This window comes from Microtus ochrogaster, linkage group LG9, assembly GCF_000317375.1.
Source record: "Microtus ochrogaster isolate Prairie Vole_2 linkage group LG9, MicOch1.0, whole genome shotgun sequence".
NCBI classification, from domain to species: Eukaryota; Metazoa; Chordata; class Mammalia; order Rodentia; family Cricetidae; genus Microtus; species Microtus ochrogaster.
In genome coordinates, this window is record NC_022034.1 from 14304446 (window position 1) to 14316745 (window position 12300).

At 38.2% G+C, this 12300-nt stretch overlaps 1 protein-coding gene across 5 annotated transcripts in view; it reads right to left on the reverse strand.

Moving 5' to 3' along the window:
• Scaf8 (SR-related CTD associated factor 8) overlaps window positions 1-12300 on the reverse strand; it is a 200585-nt gene that overhangs the window by 152656 nt on the left and 35629 nt on the right. For all 5 annotated transcript variants that reach the window (XR_003378364.1, XM_026787344.1, XM_026787345.1 and 2 more), the window contains 2 exons: window positions 11009-11053; window positions 1420-1581 (listed from right to left, as the gene is read on the reverse strand). Coding sequence is in view for 4 of the 5 variants with exons in the window: in XM_026787344.1 (XP_026643145.1) it covers window positions 1420-1581; window positions 11009-11053 (207 nt within the window). In the remaining variant the exon portion in view is untranslated. The remainder of the gene's footprint in view (window positions 1-1419; window positions 1582-11008; window positions 11054-12300) is intronic.

Consider the following 12300-nt stretch of genomic DNA (forward strand, 5'->3'; position numbering starts at 1 on the left):
AGAGAGAGAGAGAGAGAGAGAGAGAGAGAGAGAGAGAGAATAACAAATGGCTTGTAGCCTTCTGATTCAACTCCTGCCTCTGCATGGAAAGGGTGCTCAGAAAGTACTTCACATTCTTTTGGCTTATGTGAACATTTCTCAATGTCTGATGCCCATGTTCTTCAAAATAACAATCCCAACAATATCTATGTGCATGTCTATTAATCTCCATTATTACTGAGATTACAGATTCATGTACTATTTCCTCAAATGGTTTTTAAAATACCTTATTCATAAAGACTATCCTGAAGACACATTAGTCATGAGACCTACAAAAATCAAGACTGATTTGAGCACTGTAACTGTTAGAAATTCAAGTTCAAATTGGTATGATTTTTAAGTATGTTGTTATAACTTACTATTTCAAATTAATTATTTTACATGGGATTCTATTCTTTAAGAACTCATTAAGATAGGAGACTGAAAATCTGAAACATTCTTTAGGAATACTAGCTAGGCTTACCATAATACCAAAATAACTAAAACAAAATACATGAACTTCTAGGAATTATATCCAAGAATATTTACAAAGAATATGCTATAGTAAATTCATCCCCACAATAACGATTTTTAAAATTCAAGATACAATGGCAATTAAAAAATAAAACTACCCAATCTTGTAAACTTTAGATTTAAGATCCTTATTTTTAACAATCCTCACCCATTCTCCTCTTTTTAATGTATTTGTCTGGGAGGGAGGGAGGGAGGGACAGAGACAGACATCAGAAGAGGGTGTTGAATCTTTATATTGGTCTGATAGAGAAGTAAATACTCTTAATAGCTGAGCCATTTCCATCCTGCTCACCTACTCATGACCTTTTCCTATTTAAAAACAGAAAAAACATATCACTTCCAAATCAGCATTCAACTTAAGTAACTTTCTAGCAATTTTAGAAGGGATATGAAGGAAACATCTCCCTTTATTTTTGGCTCTGAATTCTTTACCTGCTAATTATAGATACACATACTAAGATTTGAGTGTTTCTCTTCAGCGCTCACAAAACTATAATAAAAAAATTAATATGTACTATTCTGTGAATTGCTTGGCAGATCCATGTTCCACAAAACTGAAATACCAAACTCAAATACCCACAGTCCTCAACTGATTGTTTGCATGACTAAATGTCTAATGTAGTTTCAAAATACTTCTGCAGGCAATTTCTTTTACAGAAGTTGCTTCACTAAATTAAAAAGTAGCAAAAGCAACTACATCTTTCTACTCTATAAATATTCTAAGAGTGAAAAGGAGTGTGGCTGTAACAGTAATTATATATTAAAACTCAGAATAACTAAGAGTGAATGACAACACAAGATCACATAATAATATAAAAACTATAAGAAAAAGAGAGTAACGTATCCTTTAACAAAGTAATACCGTACCTTGTCATCCCCAGGGCAACGATATAAATTCTGGAAAGTGCTAATGATGTTATTACTAAATCTGGGTGCAAACACATCCTTTTCTTGGCCAAACTGATGCCGGGATTGACGCACAATGGAATCAATAACGTACAGTCCAGGTACCTTGTATTCTGGTTTACACTGATGAGAAAAGAGTGGGATAGGGAAGGAAACAAAAAGGTAAAATTCTTGATAGAAAAACATTATAAACCCTATTCAAATAAAAACACTGTTCATGCCATCATGAATAACCAGACTATGCCTAGTTCTTAGCATCTATCTCTAGAATGGCATCTTAAAGAACAGAATCTAGTTTGGCTACTCAATGCATTCAGGTCAACTGTCACTCAAATTTCAAACTAGCATTGCATTAACTGGCTAAAAGCAACCTGATAAACAAGACATTATTATAAAAAAAATTAATAATCTTGAAGAGCTAGAACAATGAAAACAAAATCAGGAAAAGGTTAGAAAATGCTCTGCAAGCATGCACTGGACTCCACCTCAACATAACACTTGTGTATCAGTAAACGAACAAATGACAGATGTAGCATAACAAATATATCCAGGCCAAAGTTTAAAACTATCATCTATAAAGGAGACATGACACTACCACCATAAAAATTCTGGGGAAAATTGCCAACACTGAAACATGCAGGTATTTTCATACTATCCCACTGGGTCACTAGCTTTCACCTTACTTGGCTTTCTCTTTCTAGTTACACTATTTGCCTGCACATATGGATGTGCACCACATACGCACCAGGTACATGCAAAAGTAAAAAGACAACATTAGATCTCCTGGAAGTTATAAATGGCTGTGAGCTGCCATCAAGGTGCTGGAAATAGAACCCAGGTCCTCTGCAAGAGCAACTTCTCTCAACCACTGAGCCATCTCTCCAGCCCCAAGAAAACTTGCATGTCCACACATGAAGGCCAAAGTCTAATACTGGACCTGTAGCCGTCGTCAGTCAGAGTTGCACTTCTACTTTCATGTATGAAAAGCAACCATACAGAAAAACAAAACTAGCCTGGGAAAAACACAAGTGACTGAATCTGCAAATAACTGAATGACAGTGCCAATGGCTATCCCAGGATACTGTCAAGGTGACATCATGTGGACAGTCTTTTTTTTTTTTGTTATCTGAAAAGTTGGTCTATGAACTGCTGATTTTAGTGCTTCTAATAGCAAAATCTGTAATTTTTGGACTGCATGACAAATATAAAATCTACACTAAGCTTAGTGGATAAGAGCGCTTGGGATTTATCCATGAAGCTTTGAATTCAAATCCCTAGCACCTACAAAAACAGCTGTGTATGGCAGAATGCACATGTGCTTCACCACCCCAGCGAAGACTATGGGAAGTTACTAACCCTCCTCCTCTTCATTCAGAGGACCTGGGTCATACCAGTAAGATGCAAGAGATGCTGCACTAGGGAGATACCTCATTTGGAAAAGTGCTTCCACACAAGAATGAATACCTGAGTTCAACCCCAGCATCTATAATCCTAGCAGGAGAGAGATAGAGACAAGCAGACTCCTTGGACTCACTAGGCAGGAGCTGGCCTAACCAGCAAGTCCCAGGCCCCAGTGACAGACCCACTGACAAAACAAGGTGGATGGCTCAAGAGAAATGGTACTTCAAGTTGGCCTCTGTCTCCATATACATGAACACATGCATGTGCACATACACACAATCCCAGCAAATAGGGAGGGGGAGGGCAAGAGATGAAAGGTGACCAATCTTTAATGATGTGAAGTGTCATTGAAAGATAATGGGAGAAGATACCTGACATTAAAAACCTCCAAGAATTCTAGGGGGCAGGGATGGTAAGCACATGCCTTTAATCCCAGCACTCAGGAGGCAGAAAGAGGCTGGAAGTTCTTCATGAGCTCCAAGCCAGCCAGAACTACAGTGAGACCCCATGAGACACCACCAAGCCCAACACTCCACAGAAACAATCCTAGTGATTGCTAGGGGAGGAGATACACTTCTTCAGTTGAGCCCATTAGTCCACATCCTCTTAAATAACCCTCAGCCATTCTCCCACATGTAACTATAATGAAACCCAGCAAGTCCCCAAAAGAGGAGGAGGCATAAGCCTGATGACCTGAGCTTGATCGCTGGGGCCAACATGGTAGGAGACACTGGAGTCCCCTAAACTGTTCTTTGGCCTCCACACATGCATTATAGGTAGTGCTCACTCCAATAATTGTAAAGAAAGTAGGAGGACGTGTTAGGAAGAGAGGGTACCAGGAAGAGTGGGGGAGGGGCAACAGAAGGTAACCTAGGGATCAAAGTACATTATGTGTGAAAATACCATCCATTTCATGCGTAACTAATACATGTTAATGAAAACTCAAAAAAATAATAGGTTTTAGGAATTTGTGTATGTGGTACAGCAAGCACTGTGTCACACACTCCTGTAAATGAAAACGTGGGTGGTGTGATTAACCCTGATTGTCAACTTCAGGAGACTGAGACCCACCATGAAAACAGACTTATCCGATCACACCTCTGAGGGAGTTTCTAGATTAGGTTGAGGTGGGAAGAACACCCCTAAACGGGTGCAACATGGTCCTATGTGGTTCCAGACTGAATAAAAAGGAGGAGAGCAGAGTGCCAGCATTCCTCTCTCTCTCTGAAATCATTTCAGGCTCCTGCCTCCCGCCTCCCAGCATAGAGGACTGCAAGCTGAAACTGCTGCCTCCCTAAGATGCTGTCTGTCAGATTTGTGATGGCACTTGCTACACTTTATCCACACACATGACTAATAATCAAGGCTGTTCCTACTGATACGGCTCCAAAAGCCTTCCTTCCAGATAAGAACACTGGTTTTAAAAAACGGTGTAAGGTATCAGAATAACAACAGAACTGTTTTCCTTGAGATTTTTTTTTACCTAATTTTGTTTTTCTCTTTTTTATTAGTAGAGTGTATGAAATGTTTCCATAATCTTGTTAAGATGACTGCAAACCTGGAAAGCCTGCTCCTTCTAAGAATGAGCAATCCTGTCTTTACAGACAAAACTACATACATACACCTCTAACATCCATGCTATAAAATCTGAATTTGGGACATCAGCTTTGCTGTTAATTTTGGAAATTTACCGTGCTGAGTTAACATGGTACACAAATTAATAGTTTATTTTAAAAACATTAAACTTAAAATTTTCCTCACCTATATAGAAATAACACACTATATTAAATAAAGAGTATTTATTGTGTGTTTGGGGTTACAGAAACTAATATTCTGTAAATAATTAAAAACAGAAGTCACATTTCTTGTAACATCAAAAAAGGAGAAAACAAAGTCTGAATGTGGTCATGTGGGAAGACAAAAGGCAAGTGATTAAGAAGAGGTAGCTAGCTGGCTTTCGTTTGATTGCAAGAAATGAGCAACAATTAAACAAAACTTGTCCTTACAAAAACACAGCCGTATACAAAAAAATGTCTTTTCTGTATATGTGCATATGTACTTCATAACAAAAAGTGAAATTCTGGGCAAAAGCGTCTCATCATACTCAAGAAGGGCAAGCTATATCTAAAATATAAGCTCAAGTAGTGTGGCATTTAGAACTTACCTAAAATACCCTACTGCAAAGAAATGTTAGTAAAAGGTACATCTGGACAAGAAGCCTCGGGAAGCGAACTCCTTTCCAATTACCTGTACCTGAATGCCCATGTCCTTGTGTACACACTAGGGTAAACAGTATATACACAATCAAAATCCATCTTCCCTAAGACTATATGCTACATAAAATGTACATATTTAAGTGGGAGAACAAAGGTAACCAAAAGAAATGGAGCCACACTAGGCTTCCCAGTCTCTCATGCCAGACACGGCATGTGGGCCTAAGAGCACAATACAGCTTCCCAGAGTGGGGGCAATGAACTACCTCCACCATGTTGGAAAGCCAAACAAGATAAAGCCAACAGCCAAAGCCTTGGTCCTAGTCATGCCCACTTAGCATTTTAAGAATTCTCCTGGTCAGAAAATGATTAAAGATATACAATAAAGACAGATTCAGACCAAAAAAATGTACTTAGGCTTAAGAAAGAAAGAAAAAACGGGTAAAGGCAGTGACAGAAATCTTTAATAAATAAATTAAAAAAAAAAAGAAAGCAAAGATGTTAAAGAGACAATAAAAGTAATATTTTTTAAAAAGCCATGTAAAAATGGAAAATACACAGAGTCTGGATTATGTATACTATTGCTTTCTTTGAATTTTTTGACTGTTAATGAGCTAACTGTAGAGAGACATTTGACTGTAGGGGCTACTAAGCTAAATCAACATAGAGGTATCTTGACTTCAAAATTTGGGTCTAAAGATATGCTGCTTTGGAAAAGAGGTTCTGCTTTTGTTTCCACAAAGAGAAGCTGTGGATTCTTTCCAGGCTAATATGGTTTGATACAAGTAAGACCCCCTTGAGAAGTCTCTGATGGGAGCAATGGCCCAGGTGATCTAACATCCAGAACAGCTTCAAGGCAACTGGCTGAGACGATGCAGCCTCACAGACTACCCATAATTCTAATTTTCTCAGGATCCCCATAAGATTACCAGTGCCCTCAATCAGTCCAAAGAAGTATATATTAAAAAAACGCCAACAACACTATGCCCTAATTCCCAAAATATTGCTTATCTTTATTTAAATGGGGGTTGGTTATAAATGGCTAATGATCATAGTTAATCTCTCTCTCTCTTTTTTCTTTTCTTTTTTTTTTTTTTTTTTTTTTGGATTTTCCAGACAGGGTTTCTTCGTAGCTTTTGGTTCCTGTCCTGGAACTAGCTCTTCTAGACCAGGCTGGCCTCGTACTCCCAGAGATCCCCCTGCCTCTGCCTCCCGAGTGCTGGAATTAAAGGTGTGCGCCACCACCGCCCAGCTGTTAATCTCTTTCTTAAAGGGGGGGGGGGGAGTATGATATAGAAATGATTAAAAAAAAATCATTAAGTCTACTTTAATCCAAAAAAAAAAACCTGTTAATCTCAAAATACTTCACATTGATATGGATTGCGGATACAAATATAAGGTCAATTTTGTTACACTATATGTATATTTCTACTCTTGCTTAAGGTATTACGTTATGCAGCTCATTTAAAAATATAATGTACAGTTAAGAAATACTAATTAAAACTGGGTGGTTGTGGTGTACACCTTTAATCTCAGCAGAGGCAGGTGGATCTATGTGTGTTTGAGGCCAGACTGGTCTATAAGAGCTAGCCCCAGGGCAGCAGGGCAGGCTCCAAAAGCTACAGAGAAATCCTGTCTCGGAAAAGAGAGAGAGAGAGACAGAGACAGAGAGACAGAGACACAGAGAGACAGAGAGACAGAGAGAGAAAGAGACAGAGACAGAGAGAGACAGAGAGAGCACGGGGAGAGAGAGAAAGAAAATACAAATTAACAGTCACCTATAATAGTCAAACTATTAGGCATATTAAGTTTTCTGAATATGCAGAGATATATTTCAGATGGGTAAGTAATCATCAAACACTTCAAAGACCTACAGAATATAGCACTTAAAATGTTTTAAGAAGTTAGACTTTTCTCGACAGTGAGAGACTCCTGGTTCCTGGCAGCACTAATTACTTCAAGAAGATGATGGGCATTGAAGAAGCTTTTTAAGGAGTTTGCTTTCAATGTGGAAAGGCTAGCCATTTGGCCAAGAAACTGCTCTTGCCTGGACAGCTTGACAATATGCCATATAAACTGAACATGCAGTATCCATAGGAAAATGACGGTTGAACTTGCCAAAACAAGGTGGGACATTCCTTCAGGGTTCCTGCTTCATGAAAGAGTCTGGCAGACATTCTCTAGGACACGGAAAAAAATAACTGCCAAATTTTGCCAAAATAGGCGGGACAGTCCTTCAAATTTCCTGCTTCATTGAGCAATTTGCCATATACTCTAGGTCTGTAGGCTGAAGATGGAGTGCCCAATGTTACAGATAAACTTTGGGTGACTGTCCAGGCAGCCAGATATCTCTGTCACTTCTAGAGTTTTGGAAGGTGCTTACAATGGACTTCCTTTTTACTTAGGTAATATTGTATCCTTCTGGGATCTTTGATGGAGTTGATAGATAGTTATAATTAGTTTTCCTTAGTTATGATAAAAGATAAACATGAAACTTTAGGCTGACAAAAATAGGATAGATGATAGACTATTGCCTTTAATTTTGTTATATACAAACAGACTAAATATTTTAACTGTAATCCTTGCTTGATAACCGTTTTGTTATATGTAATTTACTATGTTAAAGTTAAAACCTTCCTTTCTGATTAGACAGAAAAAAGGAAATGATGTGGGATATCTCTCTGTAAGCTATGACTATGTTTTATGACTCTTGGTTAATAAAGAAGCTGATTAGGCCAACAGCCAGGCAGAATGGAGCCAGGCAGGAAATCCAAGCAGAAAGACAGGGAGAAAGAAGGTGGAATCAGAGAAACACCAGCAACCATTGGGGAAGCAAGATGTGAGGTACCAAGACAAGAGCCTTGTGGTAAAATATAAAATAATAGAAATGGGTTAATTTACATTGTAAGAGCTAGTTAATAATAAGTCTAAGATAATAGACAAAACAGTTTATAATTAATATTAAGCCTGAGAGTAGTTATTCGGGAACCGGGAGGTGGGAAAGAATCTTCTAATTACACACATGAATCTACAAATACTCTGAAATTAAAATTTTAGCTGAAAATAAGCAAAATCAATCTAACCATTACACAATTCATCCTTCAGTCTTTAAACAGGGTTAGGGACAAAGTAATTCATACTTCCTCCGACTGGCTTCTTCACATGGATTATGGAACAGCCTTCTCTAGGCCTTTCCAAAATTCTAAAGTATCTTACTTGACCAAACACATTTCTACCCCAAATCCCATCATCAAAAACCCTTCATCTTCCTGAAACCTGAAATGGATTTCTGTGTGTGGCACTAAGAGATCAACCAGGAAATGAGACCCCAGGCTCCTCACCAAATTCATTCCAGCAAGACTCCCCATACATTTCCTGTGTAGTCAAATTTAAGAGTAATGGCGTCAATTTTAGACCTTGTAAAAGATTCTTAAAAGATTTATAATGTGGGAGTGTCATATATCAATCTGTTGATTTCATTGGTTAAGCAATAAAGAAACTGCTTGGCCCTAAAACATAGGTGGGAGGAGTAAACAGAACAGAATGCTGAGAGGAAGAGGAAGTGAGCTCAGAGACGCCATGCTCCCCTCTCCCGGGCAGATGCACGCGATGAAGCTCCAACCCAGGATGGACGTAGGCTAGAATCTTCCTGGTAAGACCGGTGCTACAGTTTATTAGAAATGGGTTGATCGGGATATCAGAATTAGCCAGTAAGGGCTAAAGCTAATGGGCCAAGCAGTGTTTAAAAGAATACAATTTGTGTGTTCTTATTTCAGGGCATAAGCTAGCCAGGCGGCCAGGGTGCTGGGGACGCAGCCCTGCCGCTCGTATTACAACAGATTTACAATGGTGGAAAAGTTTAGTCACTAACACTGTGCTTTACAGTTTGATTTTCTTTAAAAGTTACTTATCTTTATCTAAACGTCTTAATCCCAAAATAAGATTAACCAATATTTTATGGGAAAAATATTTTAAAAGGAGGGAAAGGAGGCCGAGAGATGGTTCAGTGTATGCTCTTAAAGCATACACTGCTCTTCCAGAGGACCTGGGTCTGATTCCCAGCACCCATCTGACAGCTCACAATTGTCTACAGCTGTTGTTTGAGGCAATTTGATGTCTTCTTCGTCCCTCCATGGCACACACACTTACATACATGCAAGCAAAACACCCATACATATAAAAATAATAAATATAAAAATTATTTTAATTTTTATTTCTTGGTTTTGTGAGCCATGGTCTCTACATAGCCCTGACTGTCCTAGAACTCACAGAAATCCTCCTGCCTCTGTCTCCTAAATGATGGAATTAAAGACATGCACCACCAACCCCGCCTAAATTAATCTTTGTTAAAAGAGTCGGGATGAAAAACAGGTTAAATTATTCAAGACAACTGAGTTTAGAGACCCAGTAGTCGTACTTTAATCCCTTCACCTACCATAGTACATAAAAACCTTGCTAAATGTTAATGCCAAGTAAGTAAAGTCTAAGTTCTAAGACGTAATTCTTAAATACACCTGCCAGAAACCGTCATCAACAGAATGTTGATCATAAGTAAGAGTACTAAGAACAATGACCTATCACCTAGAATATTAATACAAACTGTAAGTGTGCTGGACAGTTTTATGTCAACTTGGCACAAGTTAGTCATCTGAGAGGAGGGAGCCTCAATTAAGAAAATGCCTCCATAAGTCCAAGCTATGAGCCAGCTTATAAGGCATTTTCTGAATTAGTGATTGATGGGGAAGGGTCCAGCCAATTGTATGTGGGGTCAACCCTTGACTGATAATCTTAGGTTCTATAAGAAAGCAGGCTGAGCAAGCCATGAAGAGCAAAGCAGTAAGCAGCACCCCTTCATGGCCTCTGCATTAGCTCCTGCTTCCAGGATCCTGTCCAGGTTGAGTTCCTACCTTGGCTTCCCTCAAAGAACTGTAAGATATATAAGCCTTTCCTCTCTATTCATGGCATTTCATCAGAGCAACAGCAACCCTAACTAAGACAGTACGAAAGACAGCTATTTTCAACTTTATCTGCCTTAGTTCCCCTGGATACGATCTACAAAATAAGATGTAGCACTGTTTAATACATTAATGGATCAGACGCAGTGAATGAAGGGAACAAAAGTGGATGGGAGACAATATTTAACCCATATTTTACATAGATACAGAGTTACTTTTTAAGCATACAGTTTAAAATGACTAGTGAGAATCTCCTTAAGGCCACACACAACAAATATTTGTAACATTTGAAAAATCAATCATAGTAACTGTTTCCAAGAAAGAAATTGAGCAAAAATATCTGCCTACAGGCTACCATTTTCAGACTTTTCAACTAGCACTTTCATTTTATTTCTCAATCAAAACCAAAACAACTGGAGCCTTTTTGTCTTGAGAAAGAATGTGACACAGTCCAGATGGGCATCTTCTGACTAAGACCAACCATGAAGCTAGGTAGTGTCCAGACACTATACAGCTATGTGCCTGCATAATCCTATGTGACTAAGTGCTGGAGACGGAATGCAGAGGCACTGGTATGCTAGGCCAGCACCTCACCTGCACAACTACATCATGCAACACCTGGGAGCTTCTTTTTAACAGTTCATCAAAACTTAAACTCAAGCATTTGACTTAAAGGAGAACATAAGGGGTCAGAGAATGGATCAGGGGTTAAGAGCACTTGCTGCTCTTGTGGAGGGTCTGGATTCAGTTCTCTGCACAAAAATGGTCATTCACAAGCATCTCTAACTCCAGTTCTACGGGACCCAGCACACATTTGGTGTAAATACATACATGGAGGCAAAACACTCATACAAAACATTAAAAGTATTCTTTAAAAGTTAAATTACATGCTTAAAAAAAATAAATAAAAAATGAAAACACAAGCATCAATATAAAACTACAGCACATTTTGCCTAGGTAGTAAAGAGCACATGTACTTACCTTCTGAATGAATTTCTCAACACTTTGTACCACGTGTTTATAGAACTGTAAGAAAAAAGAAAACGTGATTCCACATGTCTGAAGGGCTCCAAATGTCCATTAAAATAATAAATTTAGACAAAACGTTTGTGATTCGCATCATTCACCTTTATGGAAAACTAGCCATTATACTTAATTCTTTAAAATTCTTTGAAGCACGTATGAATAAATTTATGTAAAGAATATTATAAAACTTTCAACATCTTTATAAAAGCACACTTTGACAAAGTGTACTGATAGCAAAATATTGTACACTGGCAAATGTTTTTTCCAAAGAGGAAAATATAACAGTGTACTACAGTTTCATTTTAATACCTAAATCAAGGGCAATACTAGAAAAAGAAGTAACTCTACCAGCAATACATTAATAAATATGTTTCAACCTCAGGCAGAAGAAGTAATGCATAATATGCTAATAAATCATATAAAATGAAATGATCCACTATCAATTGTGAGAACACTTAATGTACAATAAAACATTCAACATAAACCTGAATATAAGTAAAATAGAAATTATAGACAATACAATTTTAATATGTCAATGGTAATACCACTATTAAAACATTTGTTTTGAAGAACTTGAATTATACTTCCATTCTCATAACTTCTGCCCTTTCCTGTGAGACATAAGAACTAAAAGCCTTAACACTCAAATGTATACATGGGTTGACTGTAAGCATATTAGCACAAAAGCATTTTATCCAAATGAAATTCATACATGTTACCAACGTACTGTGGTTTGGTTGTTTTCTAAAAAAAAAATGTAGGGTCTGGAGAGATGGCTCAGGAGTTTGATTGCCCTTCAAGAGAACCAGGGTTCAATTCCCAGCACCTACAACACAGCTCACACTGCCGGTAACTCCAGTTCCACGGCTTCTAAACACCTCATACAAACTCACATGCAGGCAAAACACCAGTGACCATAAAATAAAAATAAATTTAATAAAGTGAAGCGAAGGAAGGAGGGAGGGAGGGAGGGAGGGAGGGAGGGAAATGTCAATGTTCTTAGGAGATTTATATACACATATATAGGAATCTTTTGGGGGAGGTTCAAGACAGGGGTCCTCTGTGTAGCTTTGGAGCCTATACTAGAACTTACTCTGTAGACCAGGCTGGACTCGAACTCACTGAGACCCACCTCCCTTCTGGCCCCCAAGTGCTGGGATTAAAGGTGTGCACCATCACTGGCTAGAGGAACCATTATTATTGGGATTATTATAATTAATGATATCTTAAACTATCAAATAAATCAA